The 12,648-nt window shown below is 47.5% G+C and overlaps 2 protein-coding genes across 7 annotated transcripts in view; both read right to left on the reverse strand.

Annotated features, from left to right (window-relative positions):
* spag9a (sperm associated antigen 9a) overlaps positions 1-11,764 on the reverse strand; it is a 63,271-nt gene extending 51,507 nt beyond the window's left edge. For 2 of the 5 annotated variants that reach the window (XR_015853548.1, XM_088358771.1), the window contains exons 1-30: positions 11,254-11,764; positions 10,132-10,252; positions 9,566-9,636; positions 9,402-9,490; positions 9,184-9,334; positions 8,249-8,335; positions 7,295-7,430; positions 7,103-7,196; positions 6,877-6,998; positions 5,883-5,897; positions 5,570-5,627; positions 5,317-5,469; positions 5,175-5,226; positions 4,951-5,081; positions 4,809-4,865; positions 3,777-3,941; positions 3,533-3,662; positions 3,375-3,464; positions 3,190-3,306; positions 2,907-3,084; positions 2,579-2,794; positions 2,302-2,503; positions 2,102-2,206; positions 1,928-2,008; positions 1,791-1,858; positions 1,546-1,694; positions 1,281-1,452; positions 1,081-1,194; positions 429-605; positions 176-313 (exon numbers count right to left, since the gene is read on the reverse strand). Coding sequence is in view for 2 of the 5 variants with exons in the window: in XM_088358771.1 (XP_088214897.1) it covers positions 176-313; positions 429-605; positions 1,081-1,194; positions 1,281-1,452; positions 1,546-1,694; positions 1,791-1,858; positions 1,928-2,008; positions 2,102-2,206; positions 2,302-2,503; positions 2,579-2,794; positions 2,907-3,084; positions 3,190-3,306; positions 3,375-3,464; positions 3,533-3,662; positions 3,777-3,941; positions 4,809-4,865; positions 4,951-5,081; positions 5,175-5,226; positions 5,317-5,469; positions 5,570-5,627; positions 5,883-5,897; positions 6,877-6,998; positions 7,103-7,196; positions 7,295-7,430; positions 8,249-8,335; positions 9,184-9,334; positions 9,402-9,490; positions 9,566-9,636; positions 10,132-10,252; positions 11,254-11,553 (3,739 nt within the window). In the remaining 3 variants the exon portion in view is untranslated. The remainder of the gene's footprint in view (positions 1-175; positions 314-428; positions 606-1,080; positions 1,195-1,280; positions 1,453-1,545; positions 1,695-1,790; positions 1,859-1,927; positions 2,009-2,101; positions 2,207-2,301; positions 2,504-2,578; positions 2,795-2,906; positions 3,085-3,189; positions 3,307-3,374; positions 3,465-3,532; positions 3,663-3,776; positions 3,942-4,808; positions 4,866-4,950; positions 5,082-5,174; positions 5,227-5,316; positions 5,470-5,569; positions 5,628-5,882; positions 5,898-6,876; positions 6,999-7,102; positions 7,197-7,294; positions 7,431-8,248; positions 8,336-9,183; positions 9,335-9,401; positions 9,491-9,565; positions 9,637-10,131; positions 10,253-11,253) is intronic. The other 3 variants (XR_015853549.1, XR_015853550.1, XM_088358772.1) reach the window with 3 other exon arrangements.
* Positions 11,765-12,239: 475 nt separating this feature from the next.
* The window catches only part of LOC148384624 (LITAF domain-containing protein-like), a 36,787-nt gene continuing 36,378 nt past the window's right edge, over positions 12,240-12,648 (reverse strand). For both annotated transcript variants that reach the window (XM_088358796.1, XM_088358797.1), the window contains one exon: positions 12,240-12,589. In XM_088358796.1, coding sequence (XP_088214922.1) covers positions 12,484-12,589 — 106 coding nt within the window. In that variant the 3' untranslated portion in view covers positions 12,240-12,483. The remainder of the gene's footprint in view (positions 12,590-12,648) is intronic.

Here is a 12,648-nt window from a genome sequence, read left to right on the forward strand (position 1 = left end):
TGCTCTTTACCGTTCCTTGAGCTTATATAAGGTCAAATTTTTATTTTATTTTATTTTTTTAAAAATCAATACAACCCTACTGAGTTAAACATGTGTCATTTGAATGTTTTTTTGAAGTACCTTTGAACATCTTTGACATGCACCTACCGCTGTGTGCGGTCGTCATTGTACTCACCCATTCTGAAGTCAATGTAGCCTTCTCCTCCACTCATCACAAGGTACGTTTTGGGCTCCGACGCGGCCGTGTCCGAAGATTCAGACGGAGGGTCGTCAGAGCCCGAATCGGCACTTCCGGGAGGTGGCATTGCCTGACCTGCCGAGAAGAAAATGTTAGAAGAAATGCTCACAGCAGATTTTCGTAGGAGTCCATTTAAAATCTCAACTACTGCCAGTGAGTTTCGCCGGCCGTCTCAGCGCTTGACGCTCACCTGGCACGGTGACAAAGAATTTGACAGCGTCTCGATGTCCATGGAAACAGAGCTGGGCGTGCGCCATGGAGCAGTACGGCACGAAGCTCGCTGGCAACGCGCCCTCTGCGCCGTCGTCACTGTAGACCCGCACGGCGCTGCCGGGCCAATTTGGCACCGTCGCTAATGTCTTGTTGGCTGAAAGATAAGAGAGAACTTGTCAAACTACTTCGTATTGATCTGGCTTGCACGTCGTCGCATAGGAAGAATAAGTAAGGAGGGCCAAAGAAAAGCAGCGCTTGACGCACGTGTTGCTGAACAAACACGTTTCCATCCCTCTCTCGCTTTGAGACAAGCCCAACGGATTCCAAATTGGACGCTTGAACGCACAGTGTGGCTGCAAAGCCGGTAGCCATGGTAACCCAGTCATCTCGTATTCAAGAAGCCTCGGTCGGGAGCAACAATTGTTGCATTTAGAGCAGCCCGACACAGGATGTATGCTCACTTTGATTCAGAGGAGAGCAATAAATGAGAGTAAGCGTGTGCGGGGGCACGGACGGGCACAACGTTACGCAATATGCATTCAAGTGTATTGTGCCAGAGTAGAATGAAGATGTGAAGCCGTGTTAGGGAGTACAACGCTAAGGAAAGGAGACTGACTGCAATTTCTTACCTTCAGACAGCGGGATGGAAATGATGACGCCGTTCCCAGTCCCCACCCAGAGTCGGCTGCAGGACACCACTAAAGCTGTGATTCTCACAAAGGAGAAACCCAGTTTACCCGTACCTGCAAAGCACATTGAGTTTCCGTTTGCTCCGTAACCAGGGAAGGTGACCGGACGCACGGACGGACGGACAGACGGGTTGGTCTACCGAGCATTTTGCTGACATAGGGCTCAATGTCCACGTCCTGGAGGTGCTGGAAGGTGTGGGCGTGAAACAATCGCAGTGTGGAATCCAGTCGGATGGACACCCAGATGCCATCGCCGACCCAAGCCAGCTGCCGAACCTGACTCTCCTTGCGTGGGTGCGCGTCAAACGACTTCTGCTCGGTCGAGACAAATGCAAATGTGACATTTGGCGATGACTTTTATGTGTCGCGCGGGAGGCTTTGATTTTGCCGCTAAATATGCTTGACCTCTATCCTCATGGCTTTGGGCTGGATGACGTAGATTTTGTTCCTGTAGCCACACCACACCTTATCGTGGACTACGGTCATGCAGCGGATTGAGTGGTGGGGTCGTCCCAGATCCAACAGGTGGTAGTTGGTAAGGTCCCACTGACCGCCTGAATAGGACGTACGAAAGAAAGGAAGACTAAAAATCGACTCTTAGTTCAACGCTTCGGGAATCGGTACGTCGATTCGCGTAAAAACAGACTCACCGATGCCTCTGTGGAAAATTGCTAAGGTTCCATCCGCCAGCGCGACCAGGACTCTGCCTTTCACGTGCCTGTATGAAGAAGGCACCTTTGGTTCTTCATGTTTGCGCGTGCCCTCACACAAGCAGCTGTGTACTCACACTATGCCGAGGATGGAATCTTTGAGCTTGATGGCGTGAAGACACTTCCTCCATCGCGCCACAGATGAGTGGACATAGAGACTTGAGGAAGACAAAGATCAAACTCTACGACTCAGGATTCTGTCAACAGTTAGTACACGGCGCCCTCTACTGGATATGATGTTACCAACTCACCATCCATTCTGAGCTCCCAACCACATGGTGGGAAGGGCGCTGCTCATCCTCTTGACTTCCTGGGATGAGGGCTCAGAGTCATCGGGCATGCTGGTGGCAGAGCCGCTGGATCGCAAAGAGCAGATAAGTCAAACGTGGAAGGGTTGTTCTCTTTCCATTCTGCCAGGCACCACAGTTGCAGAATGTTGCGTACGGGTCACCTTTGTCCGGCAGAAATGGACTCGTCGGGCCCCACCCCGAGCGGGTCGGTGAAAACGTGCTCCGTGTAGATTCCGGCCTGGTTTGGCTCCGGTCCCTGGTCCTCCTCTCCTTCTTCGTTGCCGCCGGCGTTTGCCTCAGTTGCTTCTGTCGCCTCTTCGGCGGTGGGAACCTCGGCCGGGCTTGTCTGCCTGGACAGTTGGGCTGAGGCGGACATTGCGGAACTGTTTTTCCATCTTGTCGCGGCACCAATGCATTTAGGAGACTGTTGCCAAGTACCCGAGGCAGGGATGGCGCTGTGCTCCGCCGGCTGCTCCAGACCACCCGTGCTGGCTGTCTGGGGGATGGCGGTGGCGCCCTCAGCTGCCAGGGCGCCGTCGCTGCCCGTCGAACCCACGCTGGCCACGCTGCCGGCCAAGGATACCACATCGCCCTGATTTGCATCCACGTCTTGAGGGACTTCCTCACCTGCTGGATAATCGGACTCTGACACGCCTGGAAAAGAATATCAAATAAAACATACTCAACGACTTTGTCTCCAAATACATGTGTGCATGGTAGCATTCTGGCCGCGCTAAAAAGATGAGTAGTAAAAACCAAGACTTACCTGGCACACTGGCGATGCAAACCACGTGGGTGTTGCAGGCGTAGAAGGTATCGACGAGGTCAGACGGCTGCGCGGCATCCACCACTAAGACTTTGGTGGAGGAGTGGGTGCTGGTGCACACCCACACCCGACTAGACAATTCATCCTGAAGGATCAGCTCCTCAACTTTCTCTTGATCCTGACAAGGTAGGCAAAAACTTGTTATAGGGATTTACTGGACCTACCAGGAGGGGAAACACAAACACGGCTGGGAGCAACTAATCTTTAAATCCCGATCTCTGACCTTGTTTTCTTGCTCCAAATGGTCCAGGCTACTCTGAGATCCCTTCATCTGCTTTGCAGGCTCAAACGGCTGTGAGGCTTTCCCTCCGGAGAGGTTGACGCCGGCCGCACACCACAACTGGGAAACCCAAGGGGATCGATCGGCACGATGTTGTGCGTTCCAGTCGACTCGTCTGGATACATTACCTTCATAGAAGCGTCTTTCTGTTCCAATGGTCTCAAATAGACGGGCACGGGTAGATTAATTTTGGTCTCCGTTTGTCCGCCGTTTGCTCCCTGTCACAGCGTCACAAAAGAGTTGAAGGACAGACACGCTCACGCTTTCATCTCCTTCGACATCCTACCTTGAACTTGCTCGGCAGGCTCCAGCCGTGCGCTGTCACCCGACCGTCCTCCTTTTGCATGTGAGCTTTGACCTGCCTGTACTGGGCTCGCTTTTGCTCTTTGCGCGACGGGGAACTGCACTGGTCTTTTCTAGATGATTCGCAAAGGGAGAAAATGCCTCTCGGTATACAAGGAATCTTTAAGCTGTACAGATCAGTCTTAGTCAAAATGAAGTGAAAGAACGCTCTCGAGTGCTTTACTCACTCTTCGTTGAGGAAGTCGAACGTTTTGGACTTCTCTGTGGGGAACTGGGAGAACGTGCTGCTCCGTTTCACCATGCTGCACGGAGCGTTGTATTTCACGTTGGACTGGGGCTCCATTTTCTTGATGGCCGGGGTGCTGGAGGAGGAACTGAAAAGCCTGCTGAAGCTGACGACGGGGAAGCCACACGGCCGAGAGGGAAACAGAGCCACCGAGAGCGAAGAATGCAGGGGGGGGGGGGGGGGACAAAGCAACAGGTGGTCACCCAACAACCAGCAAAGATCACTTTCCTGTCACTGTACTACGGACGGCCAAGCATGCTGGGAGGATGAGACAACCTTACACCAGCAATACCAACTTGGACTACAGAGAATAATTGAATTAGCCTATTTGATTATAAATAGTCCAGAATATGCATTTTTAATGCCCATAATTTCCCCAACAGACACATTTCTCAGCACTTTGTTTTATATGGATGCGACCGTATCTAATTTGTCACATATCATTTTTTTCAAACTAATTTATATAAAAAAAAAAAAAAAAAGTGTCAACCCAACAATTTTCTTGGGGATCTTAAAAAAAAATAATAATGCCAGGTTAACTCAATTTGTGGCGGGAGACCACTAGCAGTTAATATGGGATATTGTCTCAAAGTATAGCTCAGATGACCCATATGTTGCCTGTTTAAAGTTCTCTCCTGTGAGCAAACAGCAGGAAAACACCCAAAATGGAAAATAGCAAGCAGGAGACGGCGGGAGGAAACAAAGTACGTGTACGAAAGGTAACGTGAGCAGTTTGTCATGGAAAGACGGCTGCAGTTGCATATTGTGGATGATGCTGATGATATACGTTCAAGTTTGTAACAGGGTTAGGCAGGGGGTTTGACTTCAGGTTTGACTGGGAGAGGATTTACAGAACCACTTTTACCTAATGCTGTCAATTCAAAAGCAAATCCCGAAGAAGATAAGAGAAAAATGTAGTCCAGTAATTGCAAAGAAAACGGACCAACAAATGGAAAATTGGAAAAGGACTCACAACTGCCAGATGCTGGATTTCTTCTTCTCTGCGAGAGACGGATTTTCCCTGGAGGCCCTGAACACAACATCACCTTTGAGCATGTCGACGCACGGGAAAGAACCACCTGAAATTGCACTCCTTTGTTTTGTCATCTCCTTACCGGATCATCTCCGTCCACCGCACGGCTTCCTGGAGCTCCATCAATCTCTCCTTGTACTGATTCCTTTCCATCAACACTCGGGCCATTTCCACCCTGGTGAAGCGTTTCCTCTGGGCTGTCGGGACGTCGCTCTGTGGCAGCCATTGCAAACCACAAACAAGCATTTAGAGAACCTTGAATGCGTGAAGTAGTCCAAGTTTAGCTCTGCCCAGTAAATGACTCACGTCTTCTTCTTCTTTTGTTTTCTGCAGCACCTCCTCTATCTCAAGTCGCACTCTGCAAAGCAGCATTACAAAGTGACTATCTCGAAAACCAACTGAACTGCTTCGATTGTTGCTTTACAATTGTGCGCTCTGCTCTGCTTACTTTTTGAGTTCCTCCTCCAACTCTCGGTTTTTCTCCTCCATTTTTGCCTTGGCCTGCTGCACGGCCTCCAGCTCGCTCTGGAGCATCTCCTTCTCGCACGTCAACTCGTCCACTTTCAAGATCAAGTCTTTGTTCACCACATTCAGGGCATTCCTGCGGGGGAGCGTTTTAGTCAACAAACATCGTTTCCAATTGGACAGAACAAGGCAAGTGAGTTCAGCAGAGAACATTTTAGAATGCTTTTTGCACTTACTTTCTCTCAAGCAGCTGCGAGTTCTCCTGAATGAGATTTTCCACTTCCCGGCCCATACCTTGAGAGAAAGAGAAAAAAAAAAAAACACAGCATATTGGAATCTTATTTTTGATACACAATTTCCCAGCAAGCCAAAGTACTACTTTAGCACTACGTATTTAAAGGCAACACATTCAAACAAAACTAATTGCCATTTGTCATGCTAAGCTTTTTCAAAACTAGAAGCAGCAAACACACAAGCTGGTGCACATGTGCAGCACGCGGCATCACATGACTGGCAGGCTAAGGATGGATTGAGCGGGTGCGGTCTTACCAATCAAACTAAGGTCTGAGAAAACCATGCAATCCCAGCCAGGTGGAAAGAATAAGCAGGAGAGAAGGGGGAAAAAAAGAAATGCAGATATTGTTTGAGACACTGGAATGATTGAAATGATGATGTTTCTTTGCTGAGCAAATATCAATAAAGGTTGTCTTTATGTGGCTAGTTTACATTTGGAAGAGAATAGCAATCAAGGGGAAGATCACAAATTGGATTTTCAAGCTGTAAAGAAAAAAGTTAGAGCATCTTTATATGATTCCTCACCAAACGCCTCCATGCATCCAACTAAACGTCAGATTGGCTTATAGAAGTCAATCGATCTTGGCTGGCTAAGAAAAGCTAAAGCTAAGTATGAAATCATGATGAGTATGACACTGTGAGCTGCCGCTGCGGCGTTTGCAGGAGGGACATGACATAAAAGAACGGTTGGTTTCGAGGTCATACACACCAGAGTACTCCACTGGGAATATGGACAAAAGCGGGGGGGATGAGACATGGAGGAGAAAGAGAGGTGGCGTTAACACAGGCAGATGCTTCAATGAGCCGGACCCAAGCCAGCTGTGAAACATTGCGGCAAACTCCAGGTGTTGCTGCCAATTTCAAAATCCAAAGTTGGACACCTACAACATTAGTTATACGTGGATTCAGTTCCAGCCATTTTACATCCCAAAAAAAAAGTACTAAGTACCTGGGATTGAATGTGCGGAGTCTGAAAAGACAAAAATATGTCTTTGGGAGTGCATAACTTGTATAGTTAAGAAATATATAAGTATGTTTGGAAAGGTACAGTACAACCAAGAATATATTATAGCTATTTTTTGTAGGCTAGAACGGCAAGATTTAAGATGGGTCCTAAAAGTACAATAACATTTAATAAATGAACACTTGCCTTCATTTTTTGGTACATTTGGTACATTCAGTTGAAAATGTTCTATAGTCTCGTCCCATAAAAGAAAATGTGCAACTTCACCATGGAGCCGTCACTCACCCAGCAGGTCGGCGCCTTCATCCACATCCCCGATTAGCCCTGTGCCTGCAGACGACAGCTCTTCAAACAGCGAGTCCGTGTTGCGGTCAAACGCCATATTTTCAATGCCTTTGGTCGGAGTGCTGAGGGGAAATGAAGCAAAGCAGGAGGGGGAGAGAGATATATATATATATGTGTCTGGTCAAAATGCACTTGATCAAATCTCAATTAGATGTTGGCTTGCTACCTGCAGCCCTTATGGCCCGTCAGATCCATGTCCAGCTCGGGTGTGGACTCAATTATGTCCTGCACGTCTGAGCTGTCTTCATTATCGGGTAAACCTAAATGAGACGCGATTCACCGACGTCAATAACGAACAGACGGTGCATAAAAAAAAAAAAATAATAATAATTCTGTGACAAATAAAAGGGTCTTTTACCAACTGATACGGATCTGGTCCCGGGTGCCGCTTGTACCTCTGCGCTCTTACTGTTCCCATCGTCCCTCCCAATATCCGAGGCCGTGGTGGACATGGGAGTGGCAGATTTAGAGCCAGTGAAGTCTGACATCTCATCCTGTAAAGAATGGAATTTTATTTCAGCCAAATTCATTCTCAAAAATGTTCTTTAAGGTAAAAGGCTCAGCCGGCCGGATGAGAGACGTAATAGATGGTTTACAGGATCACAAGTACTTAGATTACAACATCGAACGCTTATGTTGTAAACTTTGTTGGCATTAGCTCAAGAAAACACCTTTGGTTTTTGGGGAAGTGGAACTCATAAACGCAAGGGAGAAAGAAATGTCAAAGAAGATATTGACCATGAAGGGGTGGGGCTTGTTCGCAAACAGCTTCCAAAATGACACTCAGCTTTATGTCACCGTACAAAGATGACATCACATAACTACAACGAAAGCGACGCTCAGATGAACGCACATCACAAACGAGGCACACGAAATTCAAGACAACAACGAGTCATAGTCAAATGCTACGAGCACACAACATTCAATAAATAAAGGCTGGCATATTTTCAAATGAGTGACGTCATAGCTGGGTCAGCTCCAACAACACAGAAAGGTCAAACTAAAGACAATAAATGAACATGCGCTTTGAATCCAAACGATGAGAACCCAGATGCAATCGCGTTGTTCGTGACTTGAACAGATGAATCGTTATCAATTTGGCCACTCTAAATTCCTCACAACGCGTTTGCATGGAGCGCCATCAACGGCAGGCGATCTGTGAAGCGATGCTGCCTGAAAGCACACCAAACCACTACAATAGCCAACACACCAACAAACAAACAAAGCGTTGCCTGGGGCAGACGCGTGGCAGCCGGGCGGGCGGGCGGGCGGTTGTGTCCACGCTCGCCATCGCCCGCATTCATTCAACTACCTTGCAGTCGTCAGCCAGTGAACTCCCCCAAGTAGAGTCTTGCACACTCTTGCCCCCCCTTTCCCTTGGGGAGGTGGCAAAGTCCTGCTGCTTGGGGGGGGAGAGTAAGATTGAAGCTCATGTGTGCCTTCAGCAGAAACGCAAACGCCCCAGAGCAAGTGTGCATGTGGGTGAAGTTTTCCATCTTTGTGCAAGTACAAGGCAGAATAGGAATAGCGTGCCTTGACTGAACTGTTTGGTTTGTGCCATGACTACACTCAAACCCAAATGACTCACATCAACGTTTAACCAGTGAATGATTGGAAATGCCATTTATCTGTTACAGAGAGAAAATAAATGGTGCTACAAGTGCTGAACAATCTTGGGGGCGGGGGAGTCGTTTTCCTCATATTGTGGTGATTTATTATTACATTTAAAAAAATAGAATTTCAATTAATCAAGGGGTTGGTGTTAATTCAATCTCACCCCTTTCATGAAGCTCAATACATGCTGTCTGCCTTTCAAAGCTCAGCGAGGTCGAAAAGGCCAAGATGCAACATGGAGCAGACGGCAGCGCTGATTACATAAGGGAGAATTATACTCTGGCCCAGCGTGCCTCTCCAGCAGCGCTTGGCTGCCGGTCACACGGCAAGCGTAACTCCCATCATGCGCTGTACTGTCCCACTTGTCGTGAAATTACAGAAGACCTCGCCGCTATCCCCCAACAGTTTGCTTAGGTAGCTGGCAAAGTGAAAATGACATTAGCACATCACTGTGATATGTTGGCTCATGAGACTGCTTTGCATATTCATGGCCGCTTTAAAAGCGGATGTCTGAAAATAGAGAGGTCTTTGACGGCAGCTCACGTGACGGTGAGCACGCCTAATCAAAGGCTCTCTATTTTTTAGGTGACCGAAAATGCCAAACGCTTTTGCTAATGTGTGCGTGTCACCCACCTGGAGGCTGGTGTTGGAGCGAGTGTGTGTCGTGTCGCTGAACCTCCAGCCCTCTGCGCTCGGCGTCACTGCACGGGCGTGTTGGTCCGCGATGAGCGGAGCGCTCCCAGCCGATGATGGGAAGATGCCCAAAGAAAGGGGGCGCTCTCTCCTGCCAAGTGAGGGAAATGTTTAATAGAAACACAACTCAACTGTAAAAAGTAAAAAAAAAAACTTACCGGAGTCGCCCCGCACCGCTCGGTTCAGACGCCTCGCTACTTTGCTGCATTTTGATTCGCTCGACATGCTCCATGTAATTATGGATCATCTGCAAAAGTCAGCACCAGCCAAGTTAGGACTGACCTCATCCAGTCTTGCCTTTACTCCTTCCCCATGCACGTACTTCTGTGTGCCTCTGATGGAGGGAGTTGTATTCCTTCTTGAGGTCCACCTCTCGCTCTTCTAACCTGCCGACTAAACAAAAAGGCACGAAACATTGTTGGTCTACACAGAGCGCAAAGAATGTACTAAAATGAGATTTGGTTGACAGCTATGACTCAACAAATGAAAATAGATAAATAGCTGGTGCGGAAGCAAAGGAGCCAATTTCATGTTATTTTTTTCCGAGAGCGAATTTAACGGCGAGTTACTATTTATTGGTTTGGCAGAACTCACTTAGCCCAAATTTGTCAGCAAAGGAGGCTTTCGCTTTACGAGTTGAGTGAATCAACACTTTTCCACACTATAAAATATTCCTTAATCCGCCAACAAGACGAGGCGGTGATGCAGTGCCGCATTAGGATGGGAATAACATAAATCCCGTAATCCAATTACAGTGCTTCCCTGAAATCTGCGCAAAAGTGTGTGTGTGTGTGCATGTGTGTGCGCATGGAGAAATGAGGCAGAGATTTTTCTAAAAATATACATTATTGGCCCCTTTTATTTTAAAGGGTCATTCTTAGTGCTTACTCTGGTCAGCGTGGTTCTTAATCTTGAGTTCGAGTTGCCTCGAGTGGGACTCCATTCTGTCCACATGGTTCTGCAGATCCTTCTTCTCCTGTTCATGTGTGTCCTCAAACTCGATGAACTTCTACTCTCATACGCACGCACGCACGCACGCACACACACACACACACACAGACACACTCCATCAGGTGGCTCATTTTGACACACAAAAAAATCAGCAACCAATAATGATGCATTGGAAATTGCAGGAATTCAGTGACAAATTGAGATTTACTGATACATCTGCATGACTATTTTTTTTCCACGCTTCCATAAATAGTAGGAAAACAAGACAAATGTTGATGCTCTCTTCCATCAAATGATGGACCCAAATTGCCGAATGAAATCTCGACTGAGTCGCACAGCAGGAAGTGGAAGAATTAAAGAAAGCATGCACAGTTTCTCAGTCCATCACAGCACATCACTTAAAATGACAAAAAAAAGGAAACAAGTTGTGCTGCTCCCGGGATTTCTGCTGATTACTGTCAAAGGATCACATGACCTGGAAGTAATGCCGCCCCCCCACTCACAGTGCATATTATGACAGTTACTTACAAAAATAAATATATGTTTGGCTGTGGCTAATTTTGGATCAACACTTGGGCGGACTACTTAATTTGAATCTCGGTTCAGTATATTTGAGGTGATTCTTGGTGAAAAAGTTGAGCTTCTTGAAGGGGAGGAGATTGATTGTCATCAGAAATGCCGCTGAAAATTCAAAGTGAACTGACATGAATGAAGATGCTTCGTCAGCAGCGTCTTTTCCTTGAGTCCAGCTCTTCAGTGATGGCCTAACTGCTGAGTCACACCAGTCCAGGACCGTCTCACAGGGTTCTGACGTGGTGCCTTGACTGACTTGCCGTGAGACTAACAGGTGCATCGGGTTGACAATCAGACGTGCAACGACCGCACCGTGCCGTGCCACGAAACGCGCGCACTTTATAGCGAGCGAGCGAGCGAGTTAGCATCGCTACATTAGCATGATATCCGCAAGAACGCGGGAGTGGTGCCCCTGTCAAGTGCCTTTTAATTCCCAGCTAAGCTAACAAAGGTTAGCATCATAAAAGAAGCACAAAATGTCTTCACCTCCTCCGCGTGTTTCCTGAGCGCTTTCTCGCGCTCGTACTGGGTGATGAGCTGCTCGTTGTCCTCCTTGAGCAGCTCCAGCTCCACTTCGTGCTCCTGGTTCTCGGCGAACACCGAGTCGAGGTTTTCCAGGACGGCCACCACCAGCGGCATGAGCTCCTTGACCACGTCCTCGTCATATTTTCCTATGAGCCTCTCGAACTCGCGGTAAATAGAGTTAGCCAGGCCCGATACCCGCTCAGACATCATCGCTGATGTTCCCGGGTCGTCCTGGTACACAACTCCGTCTTCCAGCTCCATTCTTATTTTGCAGTCCTCTCCGTATTATCCAAACTGGAGTGTTTGTAGAGCCCTATTCCAGTTTCCCAGCCACTATGACGACATTTACGCTCTTCTTGGATGAAGTGGACACACCGAGAACATTACTCGACCGGACCGGACCGGACCCGTTACGATGCAGGCAGGAGACGACGTGGATGTCTTCCTCTTCCCCCCCCCCCGCCCCCCTCTTGTCCCATGATGCCTTCAGGAACTCCCCCACAAGCTTCGCTCTTCCAGAAATCAAGAGCACAAACGTTCAACGCCCTCTCCCTCCTCGGGATGAATCACGTTTGCCTACAAAATTCAACATGAATCCACAATTCGTTTGAGTGTTGTGTATTAGAAATATGTATGGTTAATATTTTTCGTGTCAGACGATTTTTGAGCTCCATATGTGAACCAAGAGGAATTCTTGTACTTAAACGAATTGCTATTTTCACCAATCATTTTTACGTAGTGCAGCTGAAGTTCCCGTCGTTCATACCGATTCCAGATGTAAGTGAATGCACCATTACAACAGCTGAGTTGTTGACGAGATCACGCCATGACGTCACGATAATGTCAGTCATATTTTTCACTTTAGCGTCTTCGGTTATTTGTACTATATTTTATCTAAACACCCCTTTTATTGTGTACCTTTTTTCAGTTTAATAAAAATGGACACATTTGCTGTTTATAACTGCACACGTTTATTCTTGGACAGAATCATAGCACTTACAATTGTATTCTAAATACACATTTCATCACTTACATGCTTTCCCACTAACTGATTAATCATTTATTCGTCATCTGCAATGCCGCATCCAAACATGCCAAATGCATAGACCTTAGCATTTGCAACGTTTACCTTACCAAATACACCCACCGCTGGGAAGGGTGATGGGCATCAAGTTCCCAGTTTGGAGCACTTTATAATCGCTTATGAATGTAGATTTGCTTGTGGCAGTTTGGACAATGATGCACCGCATCTTTGCAGGAGTCCACGCAGAATGGTATACAGCAGCAGAGAAAACACCTGATGCAGGAAACAAAAAAAGTCATGTTCAGTGGGGAAAGTGACATCGTAAGTGTATC

Source organism: Syngnathus floridae, chromosome 17 (assembly GCF_059516105.1).
Source record: "Syngnathus floridae isolate MCC-2025c chromosome 17, RoL_Sflo_1.0, whole genome shotgun sequence".
NCBI classification, from domain to species: domain Eukaryota; kingdom Metazoa; phylum Chordata; class Actinopteri; order Syngnathiformes; family Syngnathidae; genus Syngnathus; species Syngnathus floridae.